Source organism: Motacilla alba, chromosome 1A, assembly GCF_015832195.1.
Source record: "Motacilla alba alba isolate MOTALB_02 chromosome 1A, Motacilla_alba_V1.0_pri, whole genome shotgun sequence".
In the NCBI taxonomy this organism is placed as follows: domain Eukaryota; kingdom Metazoa; phylum Chordata; class Aves; order Passeriformes; family Motacillidae; genus Motacilla; species Motacilla alba.
Window position 1 is genome coordinate 55,921,161 of NC_052031.1, and position 25,338 is coordinate 55,946,498.

General features: G+C 41.0%; 1 protein-coding gene across 1 annotated transcript; it reads left to right on the forward strand.

Annotated features, from left to right (window-relative positions):
• Positions 1-25,092, forward strand: TTLL12 (tubulin tyrosine ligase like 12). The gene is made up of 14 exons (XM_038153643.1): positions 1-161; positions 6,448-6,623; positions 8,603-8,801; positions 9,954-10,113; positions 10,709-10,842; positions 13,333-13,409; positions 17,494-17,610; positions 17,737-17,931; positions 19,463-19,574; positions 20,345-20,496; positions 20,571-20,652; positions 21,095-21,163; positions 22,629-22,767; positions 24,588-25,092. Exons 1-14 carry the CDS (start codon positions 42-44, stop codon positions 24,737-24,739), a joined length of 1,884 nt encoding a protein of 627 aa, XP_038009571.1. The 5' UTR covers positions 1-41; the 3' UTR covers positions 24,740-25,092.
• Positions 25,093-25,338: the final 246 nt, after the last annotated feature.

Genomic DNA, 25,338 nt, shown 5'->3' on the forward strand with positions numbered 1-25,338 from the left:
CCGCCCGCCCTCGGCCCCGCCCGGCGCGTTCCGGCCCGGCCATGGCGGGAGAGGGCGAGGAGGCTCTGGCGGCCTTCGTGGCCCTGCACGGGGCCGCGCTCCGCACATCGCAGGTCCCCACGCAATACTGGGAGAGCCTGAGTCACAAACTGCGCGGAGAGGTGGGTGAGCGGCGCTGGGGGCGGCTTCGCACGGGAGAGCGGCGCTGAGGGAGTGGCCCCGAGATGGGGGCGAGCGGAGGCCGTGGGAGTGGCCGTGGAGAGCCGTGCTGAGGGCAGCCCCTGCACTCCTGGGTGAAGAAGAGAGGAGAGTCACGGTGTTGCTTAGCGGGGGACAGTGGGAAAGCCACAGTGCGGGTTGTGTTACCGAGACTGCAGCTCGGGCTGTAAAAGACGTCAGGTGTATTGTGCATATCTGATTTCGTCTTTTTGTTGTCGGCGTGAAGTTTGGAAGCGTTTGGAAAGCCTGATAACTAAAGATACAGTACTGGAGCGAGGTGACGAATCGAAAAAAAAACACAGTACTCTACCAGTGTCAAAGAAAACATCTCTGTCCCAGGCAAATGCAGGACAGTGTCCTCAACCCTTCAGCTTTTTATATTAAAGAGGATTAAGAAAAAACAGCAACGGTAGTAGTGTTAGACTCAGGATGTTGCCATATCTTAATCCATTATGGTTTAGATTGGCTTTTGCCTGATTTTTAATTTTTTTCTAGTTCAGTCCCACACAGATCTGCCCTGTGGTCAGTCACTTATAACTGTGCAGAGCTCAGCCAGCTCATCTCAGGTGTGCATGAGTTACCTGGCTTGGGCAGTTTTCTTCAGGTGAAGCTGACCCCTAGCCCTGAACTGAAGGGAATGTGGAGGCACAGGCACACTGCAAGGTGGAGTATCCCTTTTCACCTTTGTAGCAACCATGTGCTTGCTTCTGGAGCTTTGTGATGAGAAGGGGAAGAGAAACAAAGACAAGAAAGGCAGTGATTTTAAACAGATTGTAAAGACACAGGTTGTATTTAGACTTTTTTTTTTTTTTCAGTTTGCACATCTGCAGCCCAGCCTCAGTGATGAGGAAAGCTGTCTTTGATTTGTGGGAGTAAAGGAACAAGGAACTGAGGCAGGAAAGAGATATAACCCACAATCTTTCGTCTGGAGAATTGAGAGTGCTTGAAGGAGACTGGAAAATATGAATGATGTAAACTTCTAGTCCTGGGGAGAGAAAGAGATCTGGAAGGCAGAATAAGCAGTGAAGAAATGGGTGAGATGGGGTGAGAAGTTTGAACTGGTAGTATAGGATGGTAGGGAAGGTGAGGGAGCTGCAGTTTAACACCCATGTACAGGTAAAGTAATTTCTAATTAACTGAGTGCTTCTTTTCCCCATCTCAGCTTCAAAGTAGGAACAGGAGAAAAGCATTGCAAGTCATGATATGAGTGTTTATAGTCAGGAAAGGTCTGAATTTGTTCCTGCTGTTTTCAGTCTGTTGTGTGGTAGTGTTAATAACAGGGATATGTGTTTATTACAGAGAAGATTACAGAAAATCTATAATATCTCAAGCATATGCCCAGTCACAAACTCCTTGTGGAATTACACCCCCCCTCAGTAAGTATTCATGCAAGGAACTTGGAGCAGGAATATCTGCTGCTCTGCTTAGGTAGGAGAGTACGAAAAGGGATATCCTGGAAAAGGATGGAACAGAAGGCAATAAAAAGCTGCCAAGGAAATCCAAAGTTGAGAGCTGTTATGTTTCCACGTGCCAGTATGAAGTTGGAGGTAGCAAAACCAAATCTGTGCTGTGAGCTAATGTAGGCTTGAGATTTGTGACCTGTGGCTGAAATCCTTGCTTGTTGGCAGCTTTGCTGGGAAGGTGTAATACTGAGACGGTATGACAGTAGAGTGAGGAGATCCGTGGTACTGATGTTTTCAGGAGGCTGGGATGAGGAAAGGCAGAAGGAAGAAAGAATGTGCCCTAAGGCAGCAGACTGCTCCTGCTGCTTCATTTTACTTGCAGTAGTGGCTGAGCAGGCTCTTCTGTACTAAATGTCCCAGTGTGTGTGGAAAAAGAGACTTAATTATTTCAGTGAGCTTTGGAAGATAAAGCAAGCTGCTGAGAGTGCTTGTGTTTACTGCTGCAGCTTCTGGTTTTTGCCCAGAAGAAGGGCAAAAGAATATTGAGAAAACTGGGATGTCCAGGAAAAATTACTATGAGGAGTGCTGTGGACTGGGATAGGCTCTTGAAGAGGTAGACACAGAGCTAAAGGACCTTACTTAGAACTGGGCCATGCAGAATGGCTGAAGGAGCAGCAGTAAAGAAAGAAAAGGTGGTGAGGGTAAGGGGTGAAATGGTTTTGGGAATCTAGGCAATAAAGGATAACTCAGAGGGTAAAACCCCAGGGCAATGTAGAGCATAGGATGAGTTTCCTTGTTACATGTGTTAAATGGGAGGAATTTTTCATTTGTCCTAACCTGCTGCAAAGATTAAAACTTCTAGCATAGAACTTGAAAAATTTACATCTGTAATACAGATAAAAATATGTCTTGCATCAATACCTCTAGAACCCAGCCCAAGCAGCTGTTTTCCAACGCTGTCACACGAATTTCAACATACAGGATGAATGCACCCTCCCTCCACTGTGTACACCAAAGCCTGTGAGAAGGCTTTGTGGAGGGTTTGGTTGTTTTTTTTGTTTTTTTTTTAATTTACCTTGGGATCGGCTGGAGCAAGTTTCCTTCAGAGAGCATTATGTAATTTGATTGCTCATTCAAAACATGGTATAACTGCTAGATTGGTAAGCCTGCCTTTATGTATTCATTTTGCATTTTGCATTCAGCATCTGTTGGGAGGAAATTCTTTTTGTGTTTCTGGCAGAAACTTGAAAAATAAACTATATGCATGGACAATCATTCACTGTAAGTGCTAAAATTCTATTTCTACTGTAGTGGTTGTTTCTTATGCTCTTGGATAAACTGTGTATCGTATGTTTATAAGCCTAGAAAATGCAGTGCCTGCATCTAATTTTATTCATAATCTTTTTCTATTCCAGCCATACACAAAGTTATTTTGCAGACTTCTCTGTATTGCAGGAAGATTTTTGTAGCCCTCAGATGCTGCTGGCAAAAGACTGCTTAGAGTTTCATCCTAGTTAGAAATGAAGGCTCTTAATTACTAGAAGGAATGCAGCATGATAATACTGCTAGATTTTATTTTCCAGAGCAGTAGAAGGCAGCCTGCTGCTCCGAGGTTACCTGTGTAAGGTATATTTGCTGTGTGCCTTAAAAGAATTTGCTGGAGATGGCTGTGTGGTAATTGTCATGACATGTGCCTGCTTTGGTATCAAGTTCTCTGGTTTGCTGGGGTTGGTTAGGTTGGAACTGTACCTGAACATGAAGAGGGAGAGATTTTGCCCAAACACGTTTTGCTTGCAAGCAGTTGTGCCACTGGAATGTGTTGGTACCCTTTTGGTGTCTAGAGCTTATTGGATGCACTGGTGGAATACTTAATGTGAGCTCTCCGTGTTCTCCCTTCAAGCCAGAGATTACTTTTCAGATTGGTGGTGTGATCTTATCTGGCTGATTTTTGCTTAAGGAGCTTACTTAAGATTCCCTTAATGGAGCTGCTGTGTTAATAGATTCAGTGTGACAGCCTGGCTCAAAGGGAGGGATGAAGAGAGGAGACACAAAACTCTGTGTATCCACACTGACAACGAGGTGCTTCTGCCAAACCCATCAGTGAACTGCTGGACTGCTTGTATTATCGATTATGAGTTTAAAAAACAACAAAACCCTCACAAAAAGCCACTGCTTAAGTTGGTCTTGAGCTGCTGCTGCTGCGGGAAGTGTGATTTGCTTTGGGAGAGGAATACACGTAGTTCACTTTTACAAGGTTGTAAATTCTCTATGTGAAATTTTTCATTAAGCATAATTCTGTAAAGGTATTAAAAGTAGAGATTTTTTTGCCAAATGCAACTGCTACAGCCTTATGTATCTGATAATTTGTCAGAGGGAAAGACCAAAACATTGGCTTAGGGCGTTTGGAATCCCTTCATTTTTCAGTCTTGAGATGATACTTAATAAAAAAAAATTAAAACATAAACTCAACAGCTTCCCCTTAGTGTTGTACAGGAACTTGATATTAATTGTGGGTGTTTGGTAAACGGGTGGAGCCTGTCCTGAGGGAAGGCTGAAGCTGAGTCAGCCTCTGGCTGGCCTCCTGTCCCTCTCACAAACTTCTTAAGACAAAAGCCAAGTGTGGAGAACACACACAGTGCCACGCGGCTCCCCTGAGTCACACTTACACTTTTCATTTTCTGATGACTCCCAGTCACTTGTCTGTCGCTTCTTTGCTGGCTAATGAGGCTGTTGAGGATGGACCTTGATTCCAGCAGGAGCACTAAAGTGTCACTTCAGGGAAGAGTGGAACGTGTTTCCTGGCACACTGCTTTTGCTGGCTGCCATGGGCCGGGATTAGCATTTGTGCCCTAAACCAGACCAGGGAGCTCACCCAGCTGGGAGCCAATCTGACAAAAATTAGTTGGGAGCACAGGGAAGGGCTCTTCCTTTTGCGGGGACCTGCCTACAGCTACATGAATTTCAATAACTACATATTTTCAAGACAGCCATGCAGAGACTGAAAAAAGCATTGGAGGCTACTATTAGAACGGCAAGAGGTTTTGATACTGCTTACTACTGAGTGATGTTATCTTCTTCTAGCAACTGGAAAACTAGAAATAAAATGGAACTGCTATTTTGATACCTGCTGCATTGAAAGAAACTAAGTTTCTGATTTTTTTTTAAATAGGTGTGGGTATAATCTCTAGTAAGTTTGTTTGGAGACTAATTTTCTTTACCCTAAAAAAATGTATATGTATGTATTAGCCAACACTAAGATACTGTTAGCATCTCCTTATCATTTAGCTAAGAAGCTGTGTGCTAAGAAGCTGTTAGCTAATAACAGCTAATAGCTCTTAGCTATTGTTCGCATCTGGAAGGCATCCCTGCCCATGGCCGCGGGGATGGAACCGAGATGATCTTTTAAGGTCCCTTCTAGAAAATCCAAGACATCCTATCATTTTTTTATCCAACATGGCCCCCTCCCCTTGGCTTCTGCTATCCCAGAGGAAAATACCATCCCCTGTTCCTCAGAAGGGAATTTCAGATACTTCTCCACTTGGATCTGATCTGTGAACTGTGCCTTAAGATGAGAAGTAGCTGTTACTCTGCTGCTTTCTCCCTGTAATGGTGGACGCTCCCTCTTTGAGCAACTGTCTGCTTTTTCTAGGTGACCTTTCTTTACAATTGTGGAGTTGATTTCTTCACCCTCCTGTTGAGGCTTAGCAAAAATAATTGTTCTATAGAAACACTCACCTGAACAAATGAAAGCTTGTTGCTGCCAATGGCATTTTACAGCTAATAAATTGTCAATATATAGAAGTAATGATTTTTAATAATGTGGCCTTGCAGGCTGTGTGTTGAACCATTGCAGGTTTGGAGTGTTAAACCAGTAACTCGAGAGCTCACGCTTTAGACCTTTCTCCTTCCCTGCTACTTTTTAGTCATATTAGATTGAGGCCAAAGATTTGTCTGCCCATACCTGGTTTATTAGGTAGTGTGAGAGTGATTCTAGCAAAATAATTCTCTCTGAAAAATTTCAGCGGTCCTTTTGAGGCTTTACCTATTTTTGTCTTCCTAAAAGCATATGTTCATTTTGAAATGCTTAAAGTTGTCAGCAGGGTCTTGGTTCTGCCGGATTTGCAAGCTCACTGTTTGGCAAGGGAGCCTTGTGTGGTGACTGCCCTCATTTCTGTATGTTCTAGATGGAGTTGTTGCATCCAGAGTAGGCAAGAATATAAATAAACCTCTTTCAGCACCTTAGTAGACATAAGTGTATGAAACTTAACTTTATATATAGCAGTATAAAGAATCTCCCAATTTACCTGGGGGTGAGTGAGCACTTATAGTTCCTTTAATAGGGAAAGAAGAGAGAGGGGAGCAGGCTGAGATTTCTTAACTGGTTCAGAACTCAATTGGGAAAAGCTCTTTTTCTTCAGGGACCTTAAGGTACTTTACTGTGGTTGTGGAGCCTGGGTAGCACTCGGTTTTGCAGGTCTTAAATTAGTGATTTTAATTTTAATTTTAGCAAAGATTGGCCAAGGGTATTCTGTTTTCAGCCTCTGAAATTCTTAATGAGGCGTTAAACTGATAGACAATCATCAGTAGATCTGCTGGTGCCAAAGAAACCAACAAAGCTTCCTGCCAATATTAACTAAAGAAACTTCCCAAACAAACAGCTCTGTTAAAGTGTGAAAGAATAAATACTGTTGTTCATTCATCTCTTAAGTTTAAAAAGCCATTTTTTATCAGATTACAGGGAAGAAATGTCTGCAGGTGTCTCATTGTGCATATCAGGGTGCTGCCTTATCCAGTTGCATGATATTTTGTGCACTTTCCATCTCAGATATTTGATGCTGGTGACTACTTTGGAATAATGCAAGTAGAAGAGGTGGATGAAGAGGAAGAAGTTGATGAAGAAATGGAAGAACAATTTAAAAAGAAACCAAATCCTGGAAATGGACCTTGTTTCAAAGTTATTGTAACAAATGAGAATGGACTTCAAGTCTCCAATCCCAACAGGTGGGTTGTGATTTTGAAAATATTGTTCAGTCTTTGAGTAGTGTGAAACCCTAAAATAATAGTGACTTGCTTTGAGACTTGTTGGAAATCCTCTTTTCCACCTCTAAGACATAGCTGCATGTTTGAGGAAAGATGCATGCTATGAAGCAGCCCTTGCAAAGGGTACTGGGAGCGCAAATATCTTAATGTGGTTCCTTTTTAAATCATACAGGAAGATACTTAGAAATTGGTTTTTAGTAAACTCAGGGAGAAAATAAGGAAAAGGCAACCTTGAAATTATTTCTGCAGAAATAAAGCAAACCTTTGTATCTGCTGTGTAAGACTGTGTGCCTGTGGGAAAAAAACCTAAAGAAGTAGTTGTGATCCCCACAAATCTCATGCCAAGAAGGTACTCACAGTAATATTCTGTGGGCTGACATTTCCTTCAGTTGGCTAAAGTATAATTCAAGAGTAGTAGTGTGCATGCGTGTGGAATTGAATGTATCTAATTACTGTTCTCTTGCTTACTAATCAGCTTATTTGTCATGAATGTAAGACTAGGAGGCGTGTATAAGACTAGTATAAAGTTGTCTAAGAAACAGCTTTATATTATAGTACTGCTTTTTGTGTTTTTACTGTTTTAAACATAGAACAGGGTATTTGTCATACATTAAGAAAAAGCAGTGAGATGAAGTTGTCTCTGCTGGAGATCTAAGTTCAGTTCTGTAAAATTTCTGTGAGACTGTTCATACTTTTTAGATCTTAGGTACTAACATGCACACCCTAAAAATATAAATTAAGCTTGATGAGTAAAACCAACAAAGAATCATAGGTATATGCCTTTATATCCCTGCCTTAACCTAAGTATTCACCTTTCTAAATCTGAGAATACTCTTGAATTATCAAATTCAAAACCAGCTCCTGTGGTAATCTTGGGCTTCCTTGCAGCATTCAGGTGTTTGAATATGAGAGCAGCATACCAACACACCTGTTTGCTAACATTTTGAAAGAGCTTGACCTTAGCATTCTCTGGACTCTTTAATTTTGAAATTAAGTGAGGTTTCATGTGTGTGTGGAATCTGAGATACAATAATTGTTCAACCATATTTGCTCTGTGTGACAGCTGACATGTTTTTAGCTTTCTGAAAAATAGGTTTTGTTAAGGAGTTTTTGTGTGGTTTGGGGATTTTGCTAGCAAGTAAAATTCAGATTTTTCTCTGTATTTGTTCAGTCAAATGATATCACCAAAATGTGAAGAACCCTTCTGTTTGAAAAACTGTGTTTTTTTTCTAAAAATCAGGCAGCCTAAGCAAGGGTTAAAATTGTCAAGGGAAGCTGTGCCAGATATGTATGGGGTTGTTCTTGGGTTAGATTGTAATCTTTTTAAAGCAATGCAATTTTTTCTAAAAATAATTTGGCGACACACCCCACCCCCACCCAAAGAAATTAAAAACAAAACAAATAGAAACTATCAAAACTTATTGCTCATTTTCTTTTAATAGCACATACAGGCTTCTGATGATCAGACTTCTCCCCCTGGCTTTACAGATGACAGTAAATGTCACAAACCCTGTGGCTAACAAGGTCCTCAAGTAGTTTTTCAAAACAGTGTATTGTTTTCCTAGTTAAGGCAAGAATATCAGGTTGATGCAGTAGAGTTAATAGTGATAAAAAGGGAAGGCATTTGTTTTCTTGGCTTTTAAAGGGAATAAGCTCACAAACTGAGTGCCTGTTCTTTATCTGCTCCTCATTTTCTTGGAAATGCTTACTAATGCACCATAAGCTTTCTAGAGCAAAACCAGAGTATAAATTACTGCTGGAAAGTTGCTCCTGCAATGCCACAGTGTGTGCTCAGGGAGTGTCTTTGTGACTAAGAGCAGATTAGCTATCACACCATCTCCAGGGAAATGCAGCTTTTGTTCAAAGCATGTCTGTGTGTGTGAGAGTCCAGCTGGGGTGTAACACCATCCTGGGGTGTAATGCTACCCAAACTCCTGCAGCGTGTTCCTCATCGACCATGCCTGGACCTACCGCGTGGAGCACGCGCGGCACCAGCTGCGCCACGTGCCTGGCCTGCTGCACAGGATGGCCAACCTCATGGGCATACCCTTCCACGGAGAGGTCCCGGACGAGGGCAGCATCGAGCAGGTGCTGCAGGAAATGTGGAAGTACAGCCAGACCTACCAGCTCTCTCGAGGGGTAAGACTGTATGGCATGCTGAAAATTTTGGGGTGGATATATTCTGATACATGTATATTAACAGAGATCCTTACAGGCATTCCTTCTAATTGGAAGGAGAGCAGATGCTGCTTTTAGGGTGTGTGGGTAAGACCACATCAGATTTGGTCCCCCTGCCCTCTGTAGTCCTTCAGCACTGTACCAGCATGCCTTGAGCCTTCAAACACCTTCAAGTGCACACATGCCATTTTTGAGGGAATACAACCCTTGGGGTGCAGGTGAAAACCCTATTGTAGGGTTTGTAGTGGAGCTTCAATGGTTTTCTTTGGCCTCAGCCCCATGCAGAATGAGCAGGGCTAGCCCTGAGCAGTGAGAGCATGATTGGACTGCATCCATTAGCTCAGGGTCATGAGATTGTTCTCTGGACTGGTCATCCTTATCATTTAAGCTCAAATTTAACTCACAGTAGAATCAGGTCTGAAAAATCCCTGAGAGGGGTATTCATTGTGACTTTTTCCTTAAATAAAAGGGAAATCTGAACAGTATCTCATAGTCTTTCTGTCTTTGTTTCTCAATTTGTCATCAATAGCTTGTGAGTGAAATGGAATTATCTGTGTTACCACTTGAAAAGTGATTTTCCAGAATACAGTTCATTCAACCTGAACTTGTAGCCGACAAGTAGCTGAACTTGTCTTCTATTCACTTTTCTGGGAAATATCTCACATCTTGTCTCTCTGCTCCATTTCCACCTCCATAAAAAGGCCACAGTAATGCTACCAAGCAATTTAAAGTTTATTTTCTCATTCAGGATTTTTTTTGTGACAAGTGTTGCAGAAAGGGGTGCTTTGATGATGCAGCCTCAACACTTGCAGCCAGCTGTTGTTGCAGGTGGCAGTGTTGCTCTCCTTCACTCTTCAAACACTTTTTAGCTGATTGATTCTGAGAGAAACTGAAGGAAATCCTGCCAAGCAGCCTTCTGCTGGTTTAGCTGTCTTAAGCAGCTGCTTTGGTTCAGGGAAAGTGGGTCTGGTAGGCAATAGCAGTAGCACAAGAAAGAGAAGGCTGAAGCAGGAATCTGAGAAGTGGTGTAGGGGTGCTGCCAGTACCTGTGTCTCATGGAGCTTTTCCTGCAGTCTATGTGTGTGAGATGTCCCCCTCTGTTTATTCATACAGACTGCAGAGGAGAAGGTTCCTGTCTGGTACATCATGGATGAATTTGGATCACGCATTCAGCATTCAGACCAGCCAAGTTTTGCAGCAGCACCTCTGTTTTATATGCCTCAGCAAATTGCTTACACAGTTCTCTGGCCTTTGAGAGACCTTGAAACTGGTGGTAAGTGTATGTCTGAGGAGCTGGGGTTTTCTTCAAAGCTTGCGATAGAAAATGGACCAGTTCTTACAAAATCATTGAACACTTAACAGTAGAACAAATGTTTCAAGACCAAAATGGCTGCATTCTTGTAACACTGTCAAATATAAAAGTTCTCTCTGTCTGGTATTTCTGTATTTTAGGGTAGAGACCTTTTACCAGTCCAAAAATGTTGCTAGTGTTTTATTGACAGAAAATTTAAATCTTGCATCGCTACCTTAGTGAGACTGAAAATTCAGTCATCTGAGGACTTTGAAAAAAAAAATCCCTTAAAATCTGTGTTTGTAGCTTTGAGTTAAAAAGTCAGGCTCTGAAAGTTAGGAAACAACAGGCCAATGATTTATTCCTGTAATCTTAATCAGGGGCCACCCTATGCCTCCATCACATGGAGAAGATAAACATCCTCAATGATACTTCTTTTATCACGTTTCTTTAATTATCTCTAATTTTTCATTTAAATAACAAAAGTTGTGCTGGTATTGACTGTACAGCTGTCATTTGAAGATTTTCAGTGGGAAATGAAAGGCAATTCCTAAAGGTTCTCCTGGTTTTGCTGCAGATGAAGTCACTCGTGATTACGCTTATGGGGAGACGGATCGCCTGATTAGGAAGTGTGTTTTGTTACCCTGGATGCCTACTGAAGTGTTGGATGTCAGCTGTTCTACTCCAGAGCCACCAGTTGAGCATTACCAGGTATGACTTTAACAAGGTAATTCCATATCTTATCTCTTTTAAGAAGAGGCAGTGTCTAGAAAAGCATTGCAAGAATTCTGATTTTGCTTCTTTTTAAAGACTGATTTAGAGGACAGCCATGAAAATAAAAGAACAATTCAAAGCACTGTGAAACAAGAAATGTCTTATATGTAATATCTAAGTGTTTAAATACCGGAGCAACATAAATGAGTTTTAATATTTTATTGCTGTATTGCATGGCTATTTTTATATGCACACTACAAGGTACTTTATATGAGGCATCCATCTTCCAGGTAGATGTTTGATACATTTCCTAATAGGCTTATTGATTGAATTTGTTATTGTAGCATTGCTGTTGAGTCTTGAATTACAGAAAGATTTGTTTTATTATTTTAAGAAAGGTTGAATTTTTCTGACTGGATGCTGGGCTATGTTGTGGTTTAGAACCATTAAATATTGGAGCAGAAACATTTTTAATTTGCTGGCGCTCTTCTAAAATACTCATTCCGTTTGTTTCCTTTCTAATTAACCTTTGGGATATTTTAAGAATGTGAAATGCATGTTTGGAATCTCCTTGTCATGAACAATGCCTACGTGAGATTCACTTATTAGAAAAATAAGGAAACTGATACCTTTGAGGATGCTGTACTGGCTACTAATAGCATTCAAAATACGGCTTCTATACGCCAGCTTTCTGTTTCTTTATGGTGGATGAGAGGCAGAAAATGCTCTATCCAGCTTGTTACTAATAATATCTAGTCAGAAGTGAAGTTAACCTGCTTCTGCTAAGTAAAGTTGTACACTCATAATAGCTAGGCTGTCTTGTAACCTAAGGCAGATTGGTTGGTTGGGATTTTGCATTTTTGGAAGAGCTGTACTTTACATTAACAGAGGAACAGCAATGCACCCTGAGTTTGTCTTACATGTATTCTCTTGGCAAAAGTGCCTTGGTCTCAGAGAAGGCAACTTTGCACATTTTAATTCTGTTTTGGTACAGTTGGGTCAAGTTAAAGAACTGTGTGTAGCAAATGAGTCCAGTGTCCTAATTTATCACTCTACCTTAAAAACATCTTTTCAAGGTAGCTTTTTTTTTTTTTTAAACTGCCTCTGCCACTTACCTGCTGAGGAGAGATGAGAGCTCTACTGGTGCTAGAACCAACCAACAGAACTTTCATTTACTGCTAGACATTCTAGAGTAAAAGAAAGTCTCAGCCAGTAACAGACCAGTGAGGAGTAGCTCAGAGCATGCCACATCCCTAGACACCAAAGGTGACACAGATAGAAAGAGATCCAAAGGTGGTACAGCTAGAAAGAAAAATGTTGCTGACAGTTTTCATTATATGTAAAATAATGGGAGAGTTGTCACAGCAACATTTTGGCATAACTTTTTGATACCTGTTTTTTATTTTATTATCTGATTCTGGTTTCCAACACAGACCACAAATGCTGTAACTTAGATGATACTGTGGATGATGATGGGGCAATGATTGCAGAAACAAGTGTCAGGGGAGGCAGCTTCTAATATGTCTGGAATGGAGGAAGTATCTCATGGGACTAGGGCTGCAAAAAGCACAGTAATGCATCCTCTGGTACTGTTCTGAGAATTGTAATCTTCTCACCTTAAAAGTACAGGCTCCTTTCTTTTTCTGGAGTGACTACAGGAATTATTTTGTATTTGTCCTGCCCAATCTGTTTTAGAAGGTGATGTCTAAGACCTTAGGTTACCATTGTGGTTTTGTTTTTCTTTCCACTTTAGTAGGATTTTATTGCTATACCAGCCTTAAAGGTAAGGAGGTGCATCTGTGGCTGGACAGACACCTCACTGCAACTTATGACAGTCTGGATCAGCTGGAATTCAAAGAGCTGTTGCACAATTTTCTTTCTCAAGATGCACTTCTGTCCCAGACATTTTGAGAGCTGCTTGCTTTTGCAGGGTATCAGCAGTGATGCAGAAGTGTATTTCCTTTTAGCAGTCAGAGGGGGTCTGTACAGGATGGAGAGAGACTTTGCAAGCATGGTTACTACTGAAGACTGCAAAAAACTGTTTTGCTCATTTTCACACGAGCAGAATGTTGGCTTCCAATGTCCTATAATTTTTTTAGTCATCTGTAACAAAGTATCACAACTAAATGGTCAGTCTTCCATTTTGTTGGAAATAAAACAACTTTGTCTTCTGTTGTATATGGTTGGCTGTGATTTGAGGATTATTTTTTTTTTTTTATGTTTAGGAGACAAGAATTTCTCAGGGTCATTCAGCAGTGTTGATGTGCCCTGGTCTTGAAGACTTATTTCTTACTGCTTTTTACTGTTACGATTTCCTTCTGCCTCTGCCTTGTACTGATTTTTTTTTTTTCTGAACAACATAATATATAACATAATGAAATTGTAACTTTGCTGAAATTCACTTGCACCAAAGAGAATGGATTAAGACATGCAATGAACTCTTCCATTCTGCCTAGAATTAACTTTTTGTGGTTTTCTGTTTTCTAGGCAATTTTAGCAGAAAACAAGGAAAAACTTCCTGTAGCGATAAACCCACCAGTTTATGCCAAAGACAAAGTTTTCAAGTACGTATCCACAAACAAAATGTTTTCTTACCACAATTATGTGCAGTAATTGCAGTGTGTTCAGGCTGAACAGCCTTTTCCATCTTTGAACAACGGAGGCAAGTTAAAGGTGGGTTTATATGGAGCCACTTGCCTAAAATTTTGACTTACTAGTTGTTCCTGTTGGATTTATTCTTCAAAGTGAATGAACTGTCACTTATATAATTTCTAAAAAATAAATTTTGTTTGGTTTTTTTTGTTTCTATTTTTAGTAAGTGCCACCTTCTGGGTGAAAGAAAAGTTGCATCATGTTTTAACACTAAGTTACACAGTGTTGTTTTCACTAAGTATGATTTACGGTGTAGAAGAGACACTAAAGACTTGTCTTCTGCATTATAACATGTATGTCCATAGGGGTTGCTCTGTGCTGTGTGAATATAACAGACTATTCCCCTTGTTCAGATGGCATTACCAAACAGGAAGCCTATAAAAACCTGGGATGTTTAAAATTGGACATGTGTTTACTACAAAAATGGGCCATATGCTGTGAAATCATTTCAGAAGAAAGGTGGAAGAATATTGCAAAGATAAGGGATTTTTTTTTTTTAGCAAAAACCGTGGTGCTGCATCGCCAGGCTGCCATGTTACTGGTTTTATTCCAGAAGAACAAACCATTGCTTAGCATGTGCTGTGAGTTGCACTCCGGGGTGTTTGTCATCTGACACTAGGATCACAGTTCTTGCTTGAAACCTTTTGCTTAAATGGTAAAGTTGCACTAAAATGTATTTGATAGGTATACTCACACACCAGCTTCTTGTGTTGATTTGTTACTCCCTAGATGAACTTTACTTGAGAAGAACTACTGAAAATCAAAAGCCAAATTTCATGGAGAGGCATTTGTTAACTTGCCCAGTGGTAGTCATAACTTGCCCAGTGGTAGTCGAGGTTCCTTTTGTAGTTGAAATCTCTGGTTACGTGACTGTGAGGATAAGCAAAAGCTGATACTTTTCATCTGATGTACTCAGATACAGGAGTCAAAAGCAAATACATTCTGATAGAGGCAGAAAGCAATACTGAGGATGTTGGGAAACCCTAAAATATTTTTCACTGTTTATCTCTTTAATTTGTATCTTACATTTCAAATGAATGGCATTCACGTTAGGCAAGGAAGGAGGGGGAAACGCATCAAATTCTTCCTTCTCTTCTTCTAAGGAATTTAATCCACACCCAGTCAATGTACTCTTAAGGGCTTCCCTCTCTTTTCCTTTATCTTGTTCATATCTGGACAGAAAGCTGTAAGGTCTTTCTTATGCTCTGAATTTTGTGTACTAATGTTCCTCCACAGGTAGAGCAGCATCTCAGCATCCAGATGACTGAGTGGGAGCTGCAGCCTTCCAGTGCTCTCGACCTTTTCTAAAGGTTTTAGGGCTGTCGCCCTGGGCAGACAGATGGGAACATGTGGAGCTGGGTAGATGGGTGTAGCCTGTTAAAAATGTTTGTGTTCTTCTTTGTGGATTGCTGCTGTTTTAGAGGATTCAGAAGAAATTCAAGATGCAAAGTTTAGAACCTGGAACAAGCTCTTAGTCATCTTGTATCCAAGCAGAGTTAAGACAGAGAGTGGAAGATCAAATAAATGTTTAACTTGAACCCTGAAAAGCAGGGGAGTGAGTACAAGTAGTTTGATACAGCAAAATTATAGATTTAATTTGGTCTTGTAGCATAGTAACTGCTGCCCTCGGGAGATTGTTCTATCCATCTGTGCTGATTGCTGAATGGAAAAAGAGAATCAAATAACTAAATGCTTCAAAGACAGATTTATTAGGGAAAGTCTTTCCAGTTTGTGTTGGGCTTGATCATCTCTGTTTCTTTTGATCTTCTCTTTCATGTTTCTCTTCAGCTACATCAGTTACTGTTTTAAAATGTCCAAAGAGCTGATATGAGGCAACTCTTTTTTTCAGTTGGCCTTTGTCAGCTCTGTGCTGTGGGAGTTGATTCTCATAACTGCTTCTTAGCTTTAAATATTTCGAGTTTAAAGTTAAGTAACATCTAAACATACTTATCTTATTTGTATCATTTCACTGAATGTCATCTTTAATCCCAGACCTCATAGCATCCCTACCAGGACTTCAGTGAGACCAGGGGGAAAAAAACATCATTTGGGAGGTATGGTTAGCTGGCTTCATTAGTTCAGTGTGTCACTGATACTGGACTGAAAGGTCCAAAATAGCTTGGCTGATAATACAGAATTGTAGTGGAGATGTTCTGCCCTCTGTCAAAGCCAGAATGGGACTTGGTGCATTCCTCACCTGTCTGTATCTTTTTGTGGTATTATCAGAACCTTAGAACAAATTATACCTTAGAACAAATGAAATGGCCTAATTTCCCCTCTAATCTTAACCTCCCTCATTTTATTGCAGTGATGTTCCTGCACTTAAAGCTAGATTGAGCTCCCGTATTTCTTTTCCATTGCATTTTAAGCAAGTCTTCAAATACGTAATCCTGAGTGCTCTGGGACTGGATCATTGAAGGATGGTGACTTGCAGGGTGTATTTGTAAGGAACCAATTTGGGATTTTCTGAACAACTTCAATTTTAGTAGTTCTTGTGCTGTGGGTGTTCTTTCTTGCCTATTTGTGTGGAGATTTTGGATGCTTCAGGACTTTGTTACGGCATTATATAATTGGCCTTTTATCTTTAGGTCACCACTTTGATTTCCTTTTGCTCCAGCAAGGACTAATAGTTGCTCCAAACCAATGGATGTTAGGGGAGCTTGTGGGTTTGGCAGCACTTGTAGTGGATCCAGTACATCAGATTTGGTATTACACTTTCCCCTTGTGTGCAGACTTACAAGGAGAAGACAAGAACCCACAAATTTCAGGGAAAAATGCTAGTGGGACTCTGTGGAAATACTAATTTTGTTCTGTTGCAGCAGTGAGGAAGGACTGGTGGCTTCTCTCAACAGGCTGATTCCCTTAATCCAGAGTGAAGTCATCTCTCTCAGTTATAGGCTTCAGCATAAATTGTGTAACTATTGTAGTATCTCACACATGGAGCTACGCAAAGCACCTTACATACTTTGCTTTTTAAAGAATTTATTTCCCCCTGTGACTGGGCTATTTCTGCAGTTCATCTTTTTAGAGAAGTGTCTCTCAGGGGAATATATTTTCCAGTTGGTTAGTAGTGGAGGAGGAGAGGGAAATTCTACAACTGATAAGAATAGATCTGGAGAGGAGGAAGAATACAGTAATTTCTCATGGAAAAAGTTAGTCATCTTTTATTCTGTTTAAATGTTCCCTTACCATGAGAATGATATAAAAAACAGTCTTGCTTTTTGACTTAACAGGCTGAATTCTGAATTAAGTGGCCTCACTTAAAGCTATAAAGTCATCAAAATGACCATTATTTCTATCTGCTTATTTTAGCATCCAAATAACTGGTTTTATTTTAGAGGGAAGTTTCCTAAGATACACAACAACTTACCTCATTCTTGGTTACATTCTGAAATGTCTGTCAGGTTTGGGTTGGACTTTTGTGTGATTTTAAATGGGGTTGAGAGGGAATTTGTATCAAGCCTCAAAGTTTTGTGTATTCCCAGCATGTACCTAATACTTTCATATATTTGGGTTATTTACAGTTTTGAACAAACAAAAATAATCTTCTGAAGCTACAGAATTAAGCTGACAAGATTTCCTATGACTTTCTTTTATGTGGATGACAGCAGGTTGATTTTTAGAGCTCTTTTAGGAGTGAAGGCATTCACAAGGCCACTCTCACTTCTGGATATTTCATGTAGAACAGTGAATTCATGTTACTGCTTCTGTGTCAGGGGTTTGGTCATCATCTTCTGAGCTGTTGTTTTTATGAAGCTGTCAGAGCTAAACTACCTTTTAGATTTCTGTCTCAAAATAGATAATTTTTAGGTAATCTCTCATAAGGTTTTTATCTATCCCACTTCAATTTAAATTGTTTTTATGAATCAAGAAGAGATTGTCACAGAGAGTGTACACAGGAAAAACATAAAAGTTTTTTTTCTATTCAAGCATTAGTTGATCAATTTCAGGAACTAAACTGACATTTTTCTTCTTTTATGTACCTCTTTCTTCTAGGGTTTTCACGGACATTCAGCAAGTGCTCAACAACCTGACACATCCCCGTTTTGTATTCACAGACAATGAGGGAGAAGCAGACATCCTCTACTACTTCTCACACTTCAAAGATTATAGGTTAATTAATTATAGGATTCATTATTCCCCTGATAATACTTCTTTTTAAATTTCTTTGCTATAAAACCTGTGTTCCCAAAGGCCTCCCCAGCCTTCCCCCTTCACCAAGCACTTGTTGCTTTGTAGGAAGCTAAGTGAGGAGAGGCCTGAGGTAATGGTGAATCAGTTCCCATGTGAGAACCTCCTGACTGTCAAAGACTGCCTGGCATCCATTGCTAGACGAGGTGGAGGACCAGATGGGCCCAGGTGGTTGCCTCGGACTTTTAACCTCCAGACAGAATTGCCTCAGTTCATCAGCTGCTTCCAGCAACGTGACAGAAGGTGACTTGTGTTTCCTTTTTCTTAGGTTTTGTCCTGTCTTGATCTCACTTTCCTCAAAGACCAGGAGCCCACATTTTGGTCTTGGCAGCTGTTGCACTACCATGGTTTAGCTCTTGCTGCATTTATGTTCAAGTGAATTTCACTTGAAAGTGGGGGCTTTTTAGGTTTTTATTTTAGGTTAGAGTAGCTAAGCAAGGCGGTTTGAAACCCAGAAACTTTGCTGTGATTTGGATACATAGTTGAAGTCTTTTGCTCTTTTCCTAGTCAGGATCTTGCCTCTTGTGTTTAACAGATATACAAAGCCTCAAAATGTGTTTGCAACAAGTGTGGGATTTTTTTTTCAAGGGAACAATAGCAGTTGTTCTTGCACTTAAGCCAGAGTGGAAAATGTTTAAAGTACTTGGGTTCTATAAGGATATGAAAGTAAAATTTCATTTTAGTGTTAGACTGAAGCAGTTGTGGAGCTTTAGAGTTTTAAATCCACACTTCTGCTGCTGCAGCTCCCATGGGCAGAAATTATGATTTCTTTTCTTGTAAGAGAGAAAGAGAGCATTAGCTACTGCTCTTCTGTCTGGCATGGAGGACTCTGGTTGAAAGGTTGCTGCTTTGGTGACGCCTGTTTATTATGGTGACACCTCCCAGGTGTTTCATTTGGCCATTATTTGCTATACATAATCTCTTATGGACTGGCATTGACCAGGAGAGAGCACACCTGCCACCTGTCCCTAGTGTGTGGTGGTTTAATTCCTTTTCAACATCAAGGACTGACAGTGCATGCAGTGTGTATGTAAGCTTAATAGGAAGGAGGTGGTAGGAATTTTCAAACAAACAAAACAGAAGTTAAATGCTATCTTCAGCTCACTTTATGATGCTTTAATAGGTTGAGGAAAGGACATCAAGCATCACCCTGTCCTGACTTGAAAAGATAGGTGGAAAGACCAGCATATTGCTGGATTTTCTCAAAGATATGTCAAAGAATTTTGCCCCAGGAGGTGTCTGGGTGCTAGAAAGTGAGACAATGGTGCTGTGGTTTTATTTTCCTGTAGTGTGAACTGTTGATACACTGTGTGTTTTTTTCCCAAAGAGATGAGTTCTGGTGTCATTTAATGTGAATGATTTTGAAGTGTCAGTAGGGACCAACTTGGAAAATTGAACATTACCCTGCCAGAGTGTTCTCAGGCTCCTGGCAGAACAATTCCACACCGCGACTTGCTTGTGCATGTTCATGGGGATACTGTTGATGGGTTGTTTACCCTTTTGATGGAGTCAGATGCAGTAGAAGGAGATAAACAGTGAGACCAAGTTAGGCCCTAACTGAAAAAAAAAATATGAAAGGTACCACTGCTTTTTCTCTCCCTTATTCCTAGGACCTATTCCACCCAGCTCTCAGCAAAAGTCTTAATTCTTGCAGTGTAGCCCACAGCTTTATGAAGTATTTTTTCACAAGAAGACACAGATCAAACCAAATGGATATTCACCACATGAATGAGGTGGATACTTACAGGTATTGCTCTCTTGCTTTCTCTCTCAGAGGAGAAGATAACCACTGGATATGCAAACCATGGAACCTGGCCAGAAGCCTGGATACCCACATCACCAACAACCTGAACAGTATCATCAGGCACAGGGAAAGCAGCCCGAAGGTGAGAGGGCATAGCTTTGAATGGGATTTAAAAAGCAGAGCTGAAAAAACTGCTTTGTAGAAGGAGGTCTGAAAATATGAAGGAAATTTATTCCTCAAAATTCATATGCTGGCCATAAGCATACAATTCAGAGTAGATTCAGTTGCAAATTGGTAAACTCCAATTGTTGCAGTGATGAACTCAGAGCCTGATGTTGCTTTATGTAAAGAATAAAACTTCCCTGGCAATAAGGGATACTCCAGCATGGTGCTGCCAGTCCTCAGGCTGGCAAACACAATGGCTATAGTTAGCATTGTTCATCAATTTGGGAACATTTTTGCTTCTGTCCCCTGATTGGTTGTTATTGCTCTGCTCAGTGGCACAAAGGTCCACCCTTGCCAACAAGAGATGAATTATGGAGCTTTTTATAGGAAGCCTGCAACATGCGCCTGTACCTCACTGTGTCTGAGCACTGGAGCTCGCTTCACCACCTTTTGTTGGTGATGTGTGGACTGCATGTGTTTTCTGGGGTACAGAAATGCACACAGAATCGCTTCACAATTGTTGGAAAACAGCAAGGTGACCAGAGTTAGAAATCTGTGATTTTTAAAAATGAGAACATCCTGGCCTCCATGTTTCCACACCCTGTAGTCAGGGTATGGAAAAATGCAACATTGTCTATTTGTGCACCTTTCTGAGGAAAAGCTGAAATGCAGGCAGGGCTGCCCTAAGTCACCGAGGTGCAGTGACACTTGCATTTGACCTGAGCTGTCCCACGTGCTGTGCTGTAGGTGGTATGCAAATACATCGAGGAGCCGGTGCTGTTTGAGCGCGAGGACGCGGGGCCGGTGAAGTTTGACGTGCGCTACGTGGTGCTGCTGCGCTCCGCACAGCCCCTGCAGCTCTACAGCTACGATGTGTTCTGGCTGCGCTTTTCCAACAGGTGCTCACCTTCCCTCACAGGCTGCACCTGCTGACACTGGATCCCTTAAACTGAGGAGTTGTTCTGTTCCTTAGGGCATTTTCGCTTGATGACTTGGATGACTATGAGAAGCATTTCACCGTCATGAATTACACTCCTGGTGTGACATTGAAACAGGTAGGCAAACAGCCCAAAACACTCCCTCACCTTTCTGTTGGTGGAAAATCTTCTGGTGCCTGCTGTTAGCAAATAGTCTGTTTCACATCCACTTCAACAGGGTATTCAAAATACCTGAAGTCCTAAGCAAATACTTTCCTAGACTCTTTACCCTCTTTACCCCAGTCATCTGTGGTTATCTAAGGTAATACAAACCTACATGGTGAATGGAACTCACATTGATAGAGACAATAAAAGAACTATAAAAAATGACAGCTTGTCATTGTCAAAGCCTTAGTGTGATCTTTTACAACAAGAAATTGTGGAACAAGGAAGGTATTCAGGAGCTGTCTTAATTCCCTAGTTCTCTGCTTGCATCTGTATGAATGGCAAATATATTGGATGTTCCATTCTCTTGTCATTCCTGACCAAGACAGCCTTTGATATTACTAAACTGTTTTAGGTGCACTGTGAAGACTTCATTCCTCTGTTTGAAAAACAATATCCTGAATATCCTTGGACAACAGTACAAGTAAGTCAGAAACTCATCTTTCTCATGTAAATGTTCATTATCTGGTTTGGGTTTTTTAATCAGCAAACCAGCTTTTCCAAAAGTCTTGGGTTGTTAGGATTTTTTTTCTTAGAAGACATTTCATGTGTATCACAAAGGAGATCATATTTTAACCTTTACTTCAGAACTTTTTGTAATTTGCCCTCAAATACTTGATTGTTAGAGGATTGTATTTTGTAATTTGAAGATTTTACTTCATGATCACACTATGATAATTCTTTACGTTGGACTTAGCAATACAGCCAGTCCTGATTACTCTCAAGTGCAGAGTTTTCTGCTGCTGCCCCAGCTTCTCTGTGTTAGAAGCCTTGCCAGAGCCCGGTCCCTGCTCCTTCCACAGATGACTTTTCACAAGAACACAGATGGCTCTCTTATACCAGGGCATCTTTTGGCTGTAAAAGGAAGCTCCAAATACTACAGTTCCATAAAACATGCAGGAAGGCAGATGAGGGCCTTCTCATTCGTTTTAATTTTTCCTCTGATTTGTACTTGAAAGAAAAAGCTGAATGTAAAGAGCTGGTTCAGAAACATGCACAAAACTGAATTCTTTCATTCTTCCATACTTATTAGGAGCTGGAAAAAACAGAATGAATGATAGCTGAGCCTTTATATGTGCATATTCATTCAAAAGTGCATAAATTATCCAACTGTGACTTGATTTCCTAAATTAAATTCACATTTGCTTTAACTAGACCCTTGTATACTCAGAATATGACAGGGTTTAAAATAGTCTGAAAGAGACTACATGGGGTGAAAAGAGAGATGTCAAAATACATCCTGTAGCTTACCCACAGTAGTACAGTGTACCGAAAATAGAGGGAATGGTTCACTGCAGCATAAATTCAATGCTAAAACTCACATCTCTGTGTTCTGCCTGGTTTATTTCATTTCCAGATTGGCTATCTGACTGTTTTTCAAAATACCTATGTAATACATTCTTAAAATTTCCATGTCCCCCCACCTTTCTTAGGGGTATAAATGGGTAGAAGATCTTTCATTGCAGAACAGAACAAAAAAAAGGCAAGAATACAACTGAATAGGCAGGAAAAAAAAGCGAGAACCTTGCAATTGTACTGCTGGTCTTCACAGAACTCTCCTAGGTTTTCCTTTTTCCCTCCTCTACACATAAGTGCAATACTTGGCGTAATGCCTGAGATGTTAAATGCACTATTTTTAGGATTTCCATAGTATTCATTGGCTCCCCAGAAAAGTCCATGGATATTGCCCAGTGCTGAGTTCTTCCTTTGTGTTTGCATTAGGTCTAAATGCACATTTGGAAGCCAGTACTGTGCAGGTTTTCATCTGTTGTGTAGTGCAATTGATACAAACCCTTTCAAACACTGCGTGAATGAAGTGATTAGAAACGTGTGTTGCTTTTATGGAACCTCACTGCTCATTCAGAATTCACTGCTTTTTCTGTTATTAGGCAAGTATTTTTAAGGCATTTGCTGAATTGTTCCAAGTTGCAACATCTAAGCCTGCCCCTCTTGGCATCTGTGATTATCCATCTTCTAGAGCAATATATGCCATTGACTTGATGCTTAAGTGGGACACCAGCAGAGATGGTGAGAAGCTCTTTATTTGAATGTTGAATTGTTTATGTTTGTGGACCTTTTCAGAAGTCTGTTCTCCGTGCCTCCCACTGACACCTGAAGTTGCAAATCTGTGGGGATAGCATCTGCCACACTGCCTAACAGGAGTGATGCAGCTGCCAGCTGCTGGGCTGCATCCTTGTTTTCCTGCTGCTGTTGTTCTCTGTTTGGAGAAAAACAGAGCAAAACAACAGAGGGGTGCGGGGGAACCAAAAGAATCCAATCAAACCACAAATGTCTGAAATATCCAACTCTCTGTGAAAACCTTGGAGACATCTAATTGTCTGTGGCTTCCAGGCTTGGAGCAGTGTTCAGTGCACAGTGACTTAGTATGGCAGGGAAGGGACCACATTTACCATTTCAGTGCTATTGATGTCCTCAGGGCTGACATTCAGCTGTTACCAAGTCTCTGCAAGAACGTGTGAGTGAGGCTGCTTCACTTTAGTTCCACAGCATGGCTGCCTACCTGAAGCCTTTCTTCCAGGCAGCTGTGGAGGATGGAGGACTGGTAGCAAAGTCTGCCAGACAGACTGAATAATTTGTTGTCTCACTAGGAGCTCAGAAATACTCTGTGAATGTCCCTGACCCAGACATGTGTTTCTTGTAGAGGTAAAAAAGTAGCAAAGGCACCAACACGAAGAGAACTGCTAGGGAGTATTGAAGAGAGCTGAGCATACTCTCTTTTTGAGGTACTGGGTTCTCTGAGACACAGGAGAAGTTGATTGTCTGTGCCCAAGTTTGCCTGCAGAGCAATTAGATGTTGTGTGTTGGGTGAGTGTCCCATGGCCACTGCTGCAGGGACTGATTCTGTGAAGATTGAGTTGCTTTCATGGAGGGAAGTGATTGAGAAACAGGAGATATAAAATGGAGCCTTTGCTGCTTAGATGAGGTGGAGCAAGGGGTTGAATGTGCTTTGCTATCTCCACACTGGATCCTCTTTCACCTTTCCCAGAGGTGTCCTGAATGGGATAAGCAAAGCAGCTCACAAGCATTACTAGATTGAGGAAAACTACTGTAGTAAAAGAACCAACCTCACATTACATGCCTGGCTGAACATGAGCTGCACAGGTCCCTGGCCTTTTGAAGGTGAGGGGTGGTGCCAGTGGCAGTGCTGTAAAGCTGTGGGCAGCCTGTGGACAAACAGATTTGTTGCTCCCGTGCAAAGCACAGTAGGATTTACTTATCCATCAGAAGGTTGTTCCCTCAACTTAACAATCTCAACACCAGATGTGAAACAAAATCCTTTGGTTTCCTCTGCAGAGAATGCATTTGATTCAGAACTGGTGAAGTTTTAAGAGAAAATTAAATTTCCTGACTTCCATTAGGAGTGGCATGAAGTGGCAGATTGGGGGGGGGGGGGGGGGGGGTGGCTGCAGTTAAAGGAACAGGACTGCTAAATACCTAGGAGGTTTAAGAATGCAAGGTTTGTACTGATGTGAAAGGAGAAGCAGAGTTTTGTTGAAGGTGTTTGATACCGACAAGCAAAACAGCTGATTCAGGGAGATCATATTGTATGGCTGCAAATTCTCATTCCAGAGAGGGCATTGAATTAGCACACTGGTTGCAGAATCAGTTGGATAATTGTCCTCTGGATAATGATGGTAGAACATACTTCTGTGCCTCCAATAAAAGCCAACTCACTGGAACAAAAACACTCTACTGGCTTGGCAGTTTAGGTCACAAAATATCCTTTTTCCAATAATTTTGTATCATTTCTGAATTAAAGACAAATAGTGATTTGGAATCTCTGTAGAGCTTGTATTAAGCAGCAGTGTTTGTGTTTGCCTTGACAGGGAAAAGAATTATGCAGCCTCAGATCTTGGAGGTGAACTTTAATCCTGACTGTGACAGAGCCTGCAAATACCACCCTACCTTTTTTAATGATGTCTTCAGCACCCTGTTTCTGGATGAAACAGACAACTGCCATGTGACACGTATTGTGTAACTACAGGAGATTTGACTCTATCAATTTCCTTGTCAAATATGCCTAACAGCAGGATTTATATTTCAGTTCTATGAGCTGCTGATGCAACTGTTTTTGTGTACTGATCACCAAGGGAAAAAATTGTATCAGAAGAATATGCCATATACTGTATTGATAATCCCTTTGTCTGCATTGTCCTTGTCTGGCTTTTGTTCTTTCTGTAAAACATTGTTGTGTGTTGACCAAGTGTCTTGTTTATTGAATATTGGAGACCGAGTCGGACTTGTTTTTCAGGTAGCCTGACTGCTTGCTTGCTGGGAAACATTGCACAGGTTCCTTGTGTCAACATTAAAACTATAATTTCGTGAATCATGTTGGGGTTTGTATGTCCCTTTCTTATCTACCCCCCCCATGCAAAAATCTAAAATGTTCAAGTGGGTGGGAAATCATAATAATTGGTTATTTCAGTGCAATGAACTATGGGGTTAATGGGACTAAAGATTTTATGGATCATCCCATTCTCCTTATTTAAAAAGAGAGAAAACAACCCCACAGCATTTAGGAAGCTTGTACTGATGGCTGTCATCCTTAGCCTGCCCCTTAAAGAAACCAGATTTTTG

What these genes read in the sequence shown, in the direction of transcription:
- TTLL12 (XM_038153643.1), top strand. Translation starts at nt 42, where the DNA reads ATGGCGGGAGAGGGCGAGGAGGCTCTGGCGGCCTTCGTGGCCCTGCAC. An exon ending in TGGCTGCGCTTTTCCAACAG is followed by an intron (nt 20,497 to 20,570) that starts GTGCTCACCTTC and finishes TCTGTTCCTTAG; the next exon opens with GGCATTTTCGCTTGATGACT. An exon ending in ATCCTTGGACAACAGTACAA is followed by an intron (nt 21,164 to 22,628) that starts GTAAGTCAGAAA and finishes TTCTGTTATTAG; the next exon opens with GCAAGTATTTTTAAGGCATT.